The sequence below is a fragment of the Balearica regulorum genome, chromosome W, assembly GCF_011004875.1.
Source record: "Balearica regulorum gibbericeps isolate bBalReg1 chromosome W, bBalReg1.pri, whole genome shotgun sequence".
Taxonomy (NCBI): domain Eukaryota; kingdom Metazoa; phylum Chordata; class Aves; order Gruiformes; family Gruidae; genus Balearica; species Balearica regulorum.
In genome coordinates this window covers 23874404-23889260 of record NC_046219.1, presented here as the reverse complement: position 1 = coordinate 23889260, position 14857 = coordinate 23874404, and the positions used below count along the sequence as shown (strand labels likewise).

The 14857-nt window shown below is 43.8% G+C and overlaps 1 protein-coding gene and 1 long non-coding RNA gene across 2 annotated transcripts in view; one reads left to right on the top strand and one right to left on the bottom strand.

The window, feature by feature from the left end:
• Positions 1–14857, bottom strand: part of LOC142599226 (uncharacterized) — a 1086559-nt gene that overhangs the window by 249437 nt on the left and 822265 nt on the right. The gene's annotated exons all lie outside the window — the stretch shown is intronic.
• On the top strand, positions 6272–7829 carry LOC142599320 (uncharacterized). The gene is given in 2 exon segments (XM_075739191.1): positions 6272–6907; positions 6909–7829. Coding segments are annotated over 2 exon segments (1509 nt in total). The 5' UTR covers positions 6272–6319.

Below are 14857 nucleotides of genomic sequence, written 5' to 3'. Positions count from 1 at the left end.
GCATATGCTGCATGGTGCACTCTGGTTCTTCCTGTGTGACCAAGGGGAGGACATGAGGGAGTGGGATGGTGAGCCCACCTTTAAGCTGGAAGCCCGTGTACATGAACTGAGAGGGAAGACAGCTGTTAAGAAGGGCGTCACCCAAGAAGGCTGTCAGCGTAGTTACTGCGGAGACACAAGGCGGCAATCAGCAATCTTCCAGACATAGAACTAAAATCACCTCCCTTGATCCTGGTGAGGGGACTTCTGGTCTGGCACTGCGAGGGTCAGACAGCGAATACTCTGACCGGGAACAGGAATAGAGGGTCCCTGCCTTTGGCCAGGAGGAGGAAAGGGATGCCCGGGTATACTGGACTGTGTGGATTTGATGGCCTGGCACGTTAGACTCAGAGAAGTACAAGGCTTGGGTAGACACTGGTGCAGAGTGTACACTGGTACCGTCAGGGTATAGGGGCACAGAACCCATCTGGATCTCTGGAGTGACAGGGGGATGCCAAGAACTGTCCGTATTGGAGGCTGAGGTGAGCTTAACAGGGGACAAGTGGGAGAAGCACCCCATTGTGACCAGCCCAGAGGCCCCTTGTATCCTTGGCATAGATTACCTCAGGAGAGGGCACTTCAAGGACCCAGAGGGGTACCGATGGGCTTTTGGTGTAGCCACTGTGAACACTCACCTTTTAATAGTCCCATATGGCCAGTGCAAAAGTCTGATGGAGCCTGGAGGTTAAGGGTGGACTATCGTGGCCTAAACGAAGTGACACCACCACTGAGTGCTGCTGTACCAGACATGTTAGAGCTCCAATATGAATTGGAGTCAAAAGCAGCCAAGTGGTATGCTACAATGGACATCGCTGATGCATTCTTCTCAATTCCTTTGGCAGCAGAATGCAGGCCACAGTTTGCTTTCACTTGGAGAGGTGTTCAATACACCTGGAATCGACTGCCCCAGGGGTGGAAGCATAGTCCTAGTATTTGTCATGGACTCATCCAAACCGCACTGGAAAAGGGTGGTGCCCCTGAACATCTACAATACATCGATGACATCATTGTGTGGGGCAGTAAGGCAGAAGAAGTATTCGAGAAGGGAAAAAGAGTAATTCAGATTCTTCTGAAAGCTGGTTTCGCCATAAAGAAAAGCAAGGTCAAGGGACCTGCACAGGAGATCCAGTTCTTGGGAATAAAATGGCAGGATGGACGCCGTCATGTGCCTATGGATGTGGTCAACAAGATAGCAGCTATGTCTCCACCAGCTAACAAGAAGGAGACACAAGCCTTCCTGGGCCTCGTGGGGTTCTGGCGAGCACATATTCCAGGTTATAGTCAGCTTGTGAGCCCTCTCTATCGAGTAACCCGAAAGAAGAACTATTTTGAATGGGGCCTTGAGCAACAACAAGCCTTTGAGCTTAACAAACAGGAAATAGCTCATGCAGTAGCTCTTGGACCTCTCCGGACAGGACCAGCTGTGCAAAATGTACTCTACACTGCAGCTGGGGAGCATGGCCTCACCTGGAGCCTCTGGCAGAAAACAGCAGGAGAAACCCGAGGTCGACCATTAGGGTTTTGGAGCTGGGGGTATTGAGGATCAGAAGCCCACTACACCCCAACTGAAAAAGACATGCTAGCAGCACATGAGGGGATTCGAGCTGCTTCAGAAGTTGTTGGTACAGAAGCGTCTCTCCTCTTGGCACCGCAATTGCCCGTGCTACACTGGATGTTCAAAGGAAACATTCCCTCTACACATCACGCAACCAGCACTACATGGAGTGGGTAGCATTGATCACGCAGCGAGCTCGACTGGGGAAACCCAACCACCCAGGAATCCTGGAAGAGATTATGGACTGGCCAGAAGGCAGAGATTTTGGAGCACTGCCTGAGGAGGTGGCTCATGCCCAAGAGGCACCACCATGTAATGAGTTACCAGAAGACGAAAGGCGTTATGCTCTGTTTACTGATGGATCCTGTCGTGTTGTAGGAAACCATCGGAAGTGGAAAGCTGCTGTGTGGAGTCCCACACGACAAGTCGTTGAGGCCACTGAAGGAGAAGGTGAGTCACGTCAGTTCGCAGAAGTGAAAGCCATTCAGCTAGCCCTAAAGATTGCTGAACGAGAAAAGTGGCCAGTACTCTTATCTCTATACTGACTCCTGGATGGTGGCTAATGCCCTATGGGGCTGGCTACAGCAGTGGAAGAAGACCAATTGGCAGCGCAGGGGTAAACCCATCTGGGCTGCTGCACTGTGGCAGGACATCGTTGCCCGGGTAGAAAACATGGCTGTGAAGGTACGTCATGTAGATGCTCACATACCCAAAAGCCGTGCCACTGAAGAACATCAAAACAATGAACAGGTAGACAAGGCTGCCAAAATTGAAGTAGCTCAGGTGGACCTGGACCGGGAGCGTAAGGGTGAGCTATTTGTAGCTCGATGGGCCCATGAAACATCAGGATGTCACCGAAATCCTGGAATAAACCTCGTAACACCAATGTAGTGTTAAAAGGCAGGCATTCTTTATTGCAGCGCTGGATGCACGGGGGATAGCTCCACCCAACGTGCATGCCAGGTGATCACCAACACACAGGTTATGTAGGATCAAAATATACATATTCATCATCTTTCTCAGAAAAGGCAGTCCTATGATAATCATTTCTTAGAATCCATTTCCATATTCTCCTCCCCGTCACGCATGCTCAGTGATTTGAGTCGGTGGTCCTCAAGGGTCTCTGGTGGTCGTCAGTGGTCTCGCACCTGTGTCTGCTGGGTGACCCTCTTCTTGTGGGCATGCGCAGTACCCTTGCTGTGGATGCACCTGTCCATAGCAACTTCATAAGATTAATATCTCCAAGCCTATTGTTCAGTTTGGTAGGGACTGTACATGGAACATAGCAGCATGGTCAGTTAGCTTCATTATGTATTACCTTGGTTACAAACTAATTATCTCAACCTGATTCTATAGTTTCTGTTTCACAGCCCCTATCCTACGGTTACATTTCCCCCCTTTGGAAGTTTTGAAATAATCACTTTTCAATACTTCCACTCAACATGTTTTTCACACCTGCTTCAAAATCATACGTTTAACACAACTAATCATAATACAAAAAAATTACTATCATAACCACAATTATAATAAGACTCTGCAAAAGGCTTGCCAACCATCCGGTTAAGGAAAATCCCAATCCATGTAGAATCTTATTTAACCATGAATTCTCTAATCCAATTCATAATTCCCTACTACTTTGGGCCACTTGTTTTATTCTGGCCAGTTGTTGATTAAGGTCTTCTGTCACATTTAGTACATGCACACAACATGTATCATTAGTGAGTCCTAGATATCCACAGACTCCATGTTCTTTGGGTAATAAAAGATCCAAAGCTAATCTGTTCTGTAAGGCCATCTTGCTAGTGGCTTGTAATTGAGTATTTAACTCACCTAATCCTGTTTGCGTGGCATTCGCTAAAATTTCTACTTGTATCAAAAGATTATGCAAGATTAATTTATTTTGTAAGGCTGATATTCCAGGTAAAAAAATAGACTCTAATACCCATCCTACTTTATTCCCAGTACTAGGAGATTGCCAAGAGTCATCCTCCCTTTTAACTCGGGTCCACCATGAGGGTCGTAATGGAGATTTCTTCCAAAGGGGACATAATGTTAACAATCCCAAAGTCCACTGTTTATTCCGACTTTTTATCGGCATGTGAGTATTCCATTTTCCATCACTGCTTACCCATACCGTTAACCCCAGACTTTCTATTTGTCCCCTAACGCAATCTATTCCAGGCCACACCCTCCTTGCATCTTTTAAATGGGACCAGGTGTCATTTAAGTCATTGCTATAATTTCTGCATGTACATCCCCACCTTAAAGCCTTCACAATTGGGTAAAGTCACTGGATCTCAGCATCGGCTGTCTCACAATCATATACCTTTGAACAGTTCCACTTCGGATGAGTATCTCGTTCCCTTTGTCTCATTTGTTCAACATATTGTCATAAATTGTCCCTACTCGGGGAGGGGTTGTTGGAGATCCAGGCCTCCCACTAAACTCTATGCACTATTCTATCTTTTGAATATGATCCCAGGTGCCTCTTTGGGGTTGCTTCCATGTTCTCATAATTTGGCACCCCCAAGGTATATTGGTACAGGCATCCCCAGATGGTCGATAGATTATTTCCTTTGCCCATGGGGTCGCGGGCAAAGTTATATTACATTTGGAAATTGTTTCATTATTCCTTTCAAAATTCAAAGTATAATTTCCTTCTGGACCTATCCAAGGCAATTTGTTAATTTTTCCCTTCCACATATTTTTCCATGCTGCAGTTAGATTCATGGTCAATATTCCCCAAGGAATTGGGTCCCTAGCAGATCTTGGGATTGGTAGGCAAGCTGTTACAGATGTTAAATTTTGCACTTTTGCAAACCCTTGAATTAATTGTAAAATCAAATTACCCTCTAATGCCATCCCCGTTAAAAAGAAAACGCTCGCTAACACCGTTATGCTCATCTTTTAACAATCAACGTCCTATCTTATTGTTTCTAAAAGTATAGTCTCAGATTCACGGTTCCTCTGAAGAGAAGAAAAGGAGAAAAGTCGACAACATACTACAAAAACTATTACAATTCCTCCTGAAAGGATACCCAATAAAAACCCCAAAAGTATCAATTTAACACAATTATTCTCCCAATTACACTGCATTAAATCTTTCTTCGAAGTCTAAGCTTCAAAAGTCCCTCTTGTGTAGATGTCCACTGATCTGATGGTGCCGCCTTCACCCGGGTATAGTGGATCCACGGTTCCACTCCTTCTACCTTGACTGCGGTATAGGTTGTCAACAATACCTGAAAAGGTCCTTTCCACTTCTCTTGGAGTGGTTCAGAGTTCCACGTCCTTATATACACAAAGTCACCCGGCTGGTATTGATGTACAGGCGTATCCAGAGCAAGCGGCCTGGTCAGCACAATGTATCTTCTAAGTGCCTCGAGGGTCTTTCCTAAGGAAATCAAATATGTTTTCAAATCTGTTTCTCCTGTTACCCTCATATCCCCTGGGATTAGGGGAGTTCGGTAAGGTTTGCCATACAATATTTCATATGGATTTACACCATCTTTAGAGCTTGGTTGGATTCTTGTTCTTAACAGAGCTAATGGCAAGGCCTGTGGCCATTTCAAAGATGCTTCTTGGCAAATTTTACTCATTTGTTTTTTCAAGGTGTGAGAAACCCGACTGAAAGAACTTTTGTCTCAAAGATTGCTTTGCTCAAGCGGGAAACCCCTCCAGCTGCTGAGTGCGATAAGGGCAATTGCTGGGTCTTAAGGACGATTGCCGGGTCGTCGAGACTTTCAACCTTCGAAAAACGCCTTGCTGGATCACGCGCCATGGCGTCAGATAACAGTCGTGTGAAGAATGGGGCTGGAACTGTGTGTACGCATGTGCAGGAATGTGGAAGCTGTGTCGTACGTGCCATCGTGAAGACCACCACGAGTATAAAAGGGGACCGCCAAGATGAGGATGGCGCGCCTTCGCCCACCGCCACAGAGCAAGGGATTTGGACTCTCCCAAGACGGACCTCTGAGACGCTGTGGACCCTCCTCTTCGTCCGCCGTCGCAGAACGAGAGATTTGGACCCCTTCCCCCCCCACACCAAGGCACCGTGGACTCGTGGCGGTGACTATTCTTGTGATTCTATCCTGGAGTCTTGCTTGGTTTTCTGCCTTTCTTTCCTGCCCTGTCCTATCGCTCTTATCAGTTACCATTACCTTTTCCTTTTTTTTTTTTTTTTACTCTTTTCATAATAAAACTGTTTCTGGTATACGGCATTTGACCTCGTTTGTGTCTTAATCTCGCTCTTGGGATCGTATCGAAACCTCCCCGATATTGGATCGGGACATTTAAATTGGCGTCACGGACAGGATCCCTCGAAGCGAGAGTGCCGCGTTTTACCCTGTTTTGCATAACGCGTGTACCTCTCAGGAACGTAAGGGGGGCGGGCTTGTTGTTTGAAACTTAGGTGCTGCCTTCCTGAGACGACCGCTTCCCCCGCTTTGAATAAAAGCTCGTCCTCTCTGGAACCTAAAGGGAGGGGTGGGCTTGTGCTTTGTATGAAACTTGTGTGCTGTATTGTTTCCCAAATACATGAGACCTCTCAGGAACGTAAGGGGGGGCGGGCTTGTTTTGTTTTAAATTTACGTGCTGCCTTCCTGACACGACCGCTTCCCCGCTTTGAGTAATAGCCTCTCTGGAACGTAAGGGGAGCAGGCTTGTTTTGTTTTGTTTGAAACTTGCGTGCTGCCTTCCTGAGATGACCGCTTCCCCGCTTTAAACAAAATGAGTGATGATAGAACCGTTCCTTCGGGAAGGGAAGTTTTGTTTGATTTTCTGGAGAAACATAGAGCGCGACCCTCTGTGCCCAGGGTGGACTGGGCTCAGGGAAATTGGCATAATTTGCAGAGCGTGGTTGACCGAATGGGCGCCTTGCACAAAGATGTGAGACTAAGAGCAGGAAAAGGCAAAGCGATTATTTGTGCCATTCTTGGTGCTAGTTTGGCTGCTGCGGTAGAGGCTAGAGGTCGTTGCTGTACTGCGGAGTCCCTAACTATCGAATCCCTTCAAAGCCTTACCCGGTCCCTTCAGGGGCAAGTGGCAGAATTAAAAGAACAACTTAAGGCGGAAAAGGATCAAGTGAAATATTTGCAAACTGCCCTTAAGGAGCAGCTCCTTGCGGATACTACCTGCGAGGAAATTCCCCCAAGATCAGAAATTGGCTACCCCTTTAAAGACCTGCAGGCAGCGAAAGAGAGAGTAGAGAAATTAGAACCGCTTTCGCTGCGACCCTTGGTCAAGACCGAGTACATTTATGATGATGAGCAGGACCAGTCCCCCCAAGTTACAACCAAGGAAGTCCCTTATACTGCTTGTCGAGTTGATGAAACTAAAGAAGGAATTTGGCCGAACCCCTAAGGAATCAGAAATGGAGTATGTGTGGAGAGTGTCACTGTCTGGGGGGGACCAGATTCTGTTAAGTGAAAGAGAGGCGGAAGGGTATTGGGGACCAGGAGTGTTTTTAACTACTGGGAACCACCATGCCCCCTGGTCTCTGACCCAGCGGGCAGCCTATTGGGCAGGTGGCTTGAACCCCCTGGAGAGAGGGGACCCTCTGGCGATTATGGGGACTGTGGATCAATTAGTAGAGAGTGTGCAGAAGGCAGCTTGTCTGCAGATGATGTATGATCGAAAGTTGGAACCTAGACAGGAGTCCCCAATGATGATGCCAGTAGATCCCGAACGGATGACCCCCCTTATAAGGGGACTCCCCGATTCCTTGAAACCAATTGGTATACAATTACAGGGAAAAATACAAGCGATGCCCCAAGGCGACAGAGTTGCGGCTGCTTTAGAAGGACTTACACCGCACCGCCGACCCTTGGACAGGAAAATGTGGACCTGGGGGGAGGTGGCCCAAGAACTGATCAATTATGGGCGCAAGTATGGCCCTGTTAACCCTCCAACTGCCAAAACGGACCCCAGGGGCTTGAGGCGAGCGGAAGTAAAAATAGTTCCATGCCCCGGGAATGATAGGAGAGTACCTCTCTCCAAACCACCGAGAGGGAGAGATGTCCCGAACAGACGTAATAGACTGTGGGCGGAGGGACAACAGAAAGGGATTCCATGTGACTTAATGGACAGACTGCCAAGAGACAAATTAGAAAAGTTGGTAACAGGATGGCCCACTAAATCGGCAAATGGAGAAGTGTATTTTGAGGATACTGCTCCCAGTGCACCCTCCTTGACTGATTTATCAGAAATAAATGCCTCCCAAAACCCAGCGGGAAACTAGATCCTTCGCCCTTCAGTTGTCACCGAAATCCGGGAATAAACCTCGTAACACCAATGTAGTGTTAAAAGGCAGGCATTCTTTATTGCAGCGCTGGATGCACGGGGGATAGTTCCACCTAACGTGCATACCTAGCCTACGAACACGCACATATTTATATTCTCAATACACACATGGTCACAATTACATCACATAGTTACATAGTTACTTCATTATGATTGGTGTAAAACTTTCTCGCTTTGCTTTTAAAGCTATATACTTAAAGAAATTCAGAGAGCATGCCCAGTGAGGGGTGGTCGTACCTTGGAGGTGGGTAGTTTTTAGCATGGAGGTGTGTTTTGGTATTATAATGAGATTATAATGAACAAAGTTCACTCAAAGGACATGATTTTGACAGAAAATGAAATATTATTTGGCTCATGTACCAACCATGCAGTTTATCAGTTCCATGGTACATACCAACCTCTCAGGTTCTCATTCCTAAAATGTTTTTCTCATTCCCTACTACTGCTAATAATCTCATCTTGATCCCATCACCATGGTTAAAAAGTTAAACACATCGGTTACAATCCCCCCTTTGGAAGTTTTGAAATAATCACCTTTTCAATACTTCCACTATACTAATTATTTTCTATGTGTTGGAGGAAACTCTGGGATTGTTTGTTTATTTTGCTGTTTCGCAACAGCTTGGATGATCATATGAGTGAGAGAAGTTTCACGAATAATTTGTTTTTTTCAGATGTGTTAACCGATTCATCATTTTCCAAGTTATGATATATAATATTATTGACAAGGTCATACTGATCAAAACCAATGTTAAAAGAATCACGATGGGGCGACACAACTTGTTTAGGATGCCTGTAGCAGTAGGCGACCATCCGAAAAGTGTGTCCCACCATTTAAGTTCTGCATCTCTCTGCACTCTTTCAAAAACTCGATGTATTTCTTTCACATTATGATGAACAGTTATTAGGGTTTTCGTTAGGATGAACCTCAAAATGGCAAATATTTTGTTTAGTGTCCAAACAAATATTTTGTGCCTTAATTGCATTATCTTCACAGACAAATCCTTGTTGTTCTCATACGATGCAAGATTCCAAATTAACAGTTTGCCATTTTTCATTCATCTTTCGGGCCCATACTCTATGCTCGGAAGGATAGAGTATAGTTCCGTTATGGTTTATCCCTAATGCAATGATGGGATAAATTGAGTATTTAGTAGCATTAGATATAGTGAGCACAAAAGTTGTAGCTGTGTTTGTAACAGGATCATAAGTAAAGTTTACCAGGCTCCACCAGGACTGGAGTTCTTTCTCAAAATCAGTAGCACTGTCCTAAATTATTTTCCTAATTTCAGTAGGGAGAGTGCCTTCTTCGCCTTCTCTTAGAATTGAGGCAGCCACCGACTGCATCCATAATTGAGCCTGAATGCAACTGAGAGCCAAGGAGAGGTTATTTTGGATCACCCCAAGTGCGTCCGTAATTAACTCGTGGTCCCTTACATTTATTCTTTCCCATGTGGGTAACACACTTGACAACAGCCACTGGTTAGTTCCTAAAGCCAGTAAAGAAGATCGTAAAGGTTGTTATAATCTAGCCAAATCACTAATTGAGGCCGCCAATTTGTTCATTATTACTTCTGAATCAATGCTATTTAAAACTCCCAATCCTGTTCCCAAAACACCGGTCAAGTCTCTTTGTGTTCTTTTTGTAGTAAGAGTTCGTTTTTGTAGCCAGGTTGTCCACCCCTCATATGAGATTTTTAAGAAAGGTGAACAAGCTGGTTGAATATCTGAAACATTGTTTTGCATTGACAATTCAACCTGTTTGAGAGACCATGCCGGGTTAAACAACATTTGTTGCAAGCCTGTATTTCTGATCACATATGGTCCAATTTCAAAGATTTTCGGGTTAAGCACAACAATTGGTTGGGTAGTAGGTATTATAACGTCTATTTTAAGTTCTCCCCAGTATTTGGTGTTATTTTTACCACATATCACTTTACGGGAGTATTGTACAGTAGTCAAATTTAACCAACAGTCTAAATTTTGATCTTTACACAAAATAGGGCCATGTGATCCATTTTCATAACTGTTTATAGGTTCAATGCGAGATTTAGTGATTAATCTGCATCTTATTGTGATGTCATTCCCTTGTGGTACCATAAAAGAGGGGGTGACTTCACTTTTACTAGTTAACGTAAAAAGGGTATCTGTGCCACTGTGCGTGACTATTGCAACAAGCATCACTAGGGGTTTAGTTACAACATTTATCTTGAATTTGAATGTAAGGCTTCGTAATCCTCCTGTCAATGGATTAGGTCTCCAATTGCATATCACATAAACTGGCTTAGTCAAAGTAAAATTGTGCCAACAATCTCCTTGTTCCTTAATACAGAATTTGGTGATTTCAACATTATTGGTACTAGGGTCTAAGGAGTAATTACCGACACTCTGCTGGCGGCAACACGTAATGAGAGAATCTTGTTTGTTACATTTCCATTCTGTGGTGGGACAGAGTCTCGTTGTAAGATTAGAACTAGGGTCTAATATATTTCCGGTGATGGTAACTGAAGAAGCTTTCTCATGAAGAGATCCTTCCATCTTTCTGCATTCTACTTGGATTTTTTTTTTCCAATTGTTCCTGTTAAGACACGGACCCAGTCCTTTCTGTCCCATTCCCACTCAGGTGGGTGGTAAACTTCAGATTCATGCATTACCACAGTGGCTAAATTTGGGGAATGGTCTTTGGGATATGGTCCCATCATAGCTTGGGACCATAGCCATTCTGTATTTCTTTGGCTACAGATCAGCGACAAAACACAAAAAAGTGTTATTAACCCAATCAAACAATTCATAATAGTCATAATTCAACACATAACATGCAAACCCTTTATAAATTTTCCATTTTGAAAACCAGTTCTTTTAGCTTTCCAGTTCCCTGTCAAATTTTCTACACAGTCTGAGTTTCAAAGGTCCTTTTTGCATAGATGTCCACTGCTCTGACGGTGCCTTCTTTACTCGAGTATAATGACTCCACGGCTCCACTCCTTCTACCTTAACTGCGGTATAAGTTGTCAACAGTACCTGGAAGGGTCCTTTCCACTTTTCTTGGAGTGGTTCAGAACTCCATGTTCTTATATACACAAAGTCACCCGGCTGGTATGGATGTACAGGTGTATCAAGAGCAAGCGGTCTGGTCAGCACAATATATCTTCTGAGCGCTTCGAGGGTCTTTCCTAAAGAAATCAGATATGTTTTCAAATCTGTTTCCCCTGTTACCCTCATGTCCCCTGGGATTAAAGGAGTTTGGTAGGGTTTGCCATATAATATTTCATATGGACTTACACCGTCTTTAGATCTTGGTTGGATTCTTATTCTTAACAGAGCTAACGGCAAGGCCTGTGGCCATTTCAAAGATGTTTCTTGGCAAATTTTACTCATTTGTCTTTTCAAGGTCTGATTCATTCTTTCAATCTTCCCGCTTAATTGCGGTCTCCAGGGAGTGTGTAAGTCCCATTTTATCCCCAGAATTTTACTTACTTGTTGGACTATTTCTGCTACAAAATGTGGTCCTCTATCAGAAGACATGCCCAATGGTACCCCAAACCTTGGTATTATCTCTTTTAACAATATTTTAACCACTTCTCTCGCTTTGTTGGTGTGACAAGGAAAAGCCTCTGGCCATCCAGAAAACGTATCAATCAGTACCAGCAGATATCTATACCCATTTTGTCTGGGTAATTCAGAAAAATTGATTTGCCAATAATCTCCTGGGGAATTACCCTGCTTTGTTACTCCTAAAGGTGCTTTCCTCTGGTTTAAAGGATTATTTTTAAGACAGATCGGGCACTTAGCTATTATTGACTTAATTATTCCTGTTATTCCTACGCACACTACAAATGTTTTCAAATTTGTAACCATAGCATCTACACCCCAATGCGTCTGCTCATGTTGCTCTTTTGTAAGTTTCAACATAATTTGTGGGGTCACTATTACCTGATTTTCTGGTGTTACCCACCATCCTTCTGCATTTTGGGATGCCTTTAAATGCTCTGCCAATTGTTCGTCTAATTTACCATATCTTACTTTTACATTTGGAATTTTTACCTGTTTTACTGGTACCAGTGCAAGGATAACTCGTTCTGCAGCCTCTTTTGCAGCTTTATCCGCCAACCGATTACCTATATTGACAGCCGTCTGACCAAATTGATGAGCTTTGCAATGCATTACGGCCACTTCCTTTGGTTTTTGCACATCTTGCAGGAGTTGAAGAATCTCCTCTTTATGTCTTATAGGTGATCCTTGGGCTGATAACAGCCCTCTTTCTTTCCATATGGCTCCATGAGCATGGATCACACCAAATGCATATTTGGAATCCGTCCATATGTTTACTCTTTTCCCTTCGGCCATTCGTAAGGCCTGCTTCAGCGCCACCAGTTCTGCTTTCTGTGCTGATGTATTTGCAGGTAGTGTCCCTGACTCCAATATCTTGGTGGTGGTAACAACAGCATACCCGGCCATTCGCCTTCCTTCTTGCACAAAACTGCTTCCATCCGTGAACAGTTCCAGATCAGGATTCTCCAAGGGTTCGTCCTTCAGGTCCGGTCTGCTGGAATAAACTTGTTCAATGGTTAACAGACAGTCATGTTCTAATTTCTCAGTAGGATTTTCTGTTGACAGGAACATTGCTAGATTTACAATTGCTGTGGTTTTTAATTCCACATCATCTTGTTCCAATAGGACAACCTGATATTTCAACATTCTGCTAGGGGATAACCAATGACCCCCCTTTTGTTCTAAGACAGTTATTACCATATGCGGTACATATACCACTATTCTTTGGCCCATAGTCAATTTTCGGGCTTCCTGAATCAGCAGCACCGTTGCTGCCACGGCACGCAAACATCCCGGCCGTCCTTTACTCACAGTGTCAAGTTGTTTGGAGAAGTACCCCAGTGGTCGCTTCCAAGATCCCAGCCGCTGCGCCAGCACTCCAAGGGCCAGATGTTGCCTTTCGTGTACAAACAGCTCAAAAGGTTTGGTTAGATCAGGTAGACCCAGTGCAGGGGCCATCATTAATGCCTTTTTGAGTTCTTTAAATGATTTATGGCATTCAGGTGTCCACGTCAAGTATTGATCTTTAGATTCTTTCAGGGCTTCATATAGGGGTTTCACATACAGTCCATAATTTAAAATCCAGAGTCGGCACCATCCAATCATTCCCAAAAAGGCTCTCAGTTCCTTTGGACTGTTAGGTTCGGGAATCTGACAAATGGCTTCTTTCCTTTCGTTTCCCAATTGTCTTTGTCCTTGTGATATCTCAAATCCCAAATAAATCACTGCTTCTTTCCCTATCTGAGTCTTGTTTCTGGAGACTCTATATCCTCCCTGGCCCAGGAAATTCAATAAACTGATAGTCATTTCAAAACATGTTTCTTTACTTTTTGCTGCTATCAGGATGTCATCCACATATTGTAGTAATATGCCTCCTCCTTGATTCTGTTTCTTCCACATTTCTAATTCCTTTGCCAATTGGTTTCCAAATATTGTAGGGCTATTTTTAAATCCTTGTGGAAGTACAGTCCATGTTAATTGTGTTTTCCTTCCTGTAGTGGGACTCTTCCATTCAAAGGCAAATATGCCTTGACTTTTCGTATCCAGAGGTATGCAAAAGAAGGCATCCTTTAAATCCAGCACAGTAAACCATTTATGTTCCTCCCTCAGAGATGTCAGCAAGGTATATGGATTGGCCACTACTGGGTGTGTATCTTGAACTATCTGATTTATGGCCCTTAAATCCTGAACTATTCGATATTCCCTGCCTCCTGATTTCCTTACTGGTAATATAGGGGTATTATATTCTGATTCACATTCTACTAACAGCCCATATTCTAAAAATTTTGTGATTAATTCCTCTAGCCCCTTTCGGGCTTCCCATTTGAGAGGGTACTGTCTTTGTCTTACCGGCTTGGCTCCAGGTTTTAAAGTCACCTTTACTGGTTCTGCCAGTTTGGATCGTCCTGGAACTCCACTTGCCCATACCAGGGGGATGACTGCATTGTCCACTACTTCTGGAATCTGTTCCTCCTTGGGGGAATCCTGTAACATAAACACTCTCGCCTCTATAGCTTTTGATTCTGGTATTAGTAATCTAATTTCTCCATCTTTAAAAATAATGTGTGCCTCTAATTTGCTTAATAAATCCCGCCCCAATAAAGGCAATGGACATTCAGGCATATATAAAAATTGATATGTTACCCACTGTTTTCCCAGCTTAAATTTTAACAGTTTCAAGAAAGGCCAGTTCTCTTTTCGCCCTGTCGCACCAACACCCTCTGCTGATTTATAGCTGAGTTTTGCTTTACATGTTTATTATTCTCGGTCAAGATTGCCAGAATTTTCCATCCCTTTGCATTTGTCTGACTTCTTTTTTTTTTTTCTCTGTTGTTATACACAGCCCAGGCTACTTCAAGCATTTTACCTAAGTCTCTGGACTCAGCCCCTTCCAGTTTCTGGAGGGTTTGTTTTTTGGGTTTTTTTTTTTGATTTTGTTTTTCTCTGGGTCCAAATTAGTATATTTTCTAGCAGTCACCTTCAGTCTTTCCATAAAGGCCGAAGGGGATTCGTTTAATTCTTGTCTTACTTCATATAATTTAGACCAATTAATTGCTTTTGGCATTGCATGTCTAACGCCAAACAAAATCCACTTCTGGTACCTAGTCAACATTCTTCTGGGCCCCGGCTGATTAGGGTCCCATTTAGGGTTTGTGGATGGAAAATTCTGGTCCACCGGTCTTTGTATATTTCCATTAGCGTGGGCACTTTCTACTTGTTTTCGGGCTGTGTTTAATATCATTTTCTTTTCAGTATCTTTCAATAATGTATCCAATATTACTTCCAAATCTTCCCAATCAGGGTTTTGGGTTCTAATTATTGTTTCCATTACTTTGGCAACTCTTTCTGGGTCATCCTGATAGGTGCCTGCAGTTTCTTTCCATGCTCTTAAATCGGTTATGGAGAAGGGAACTT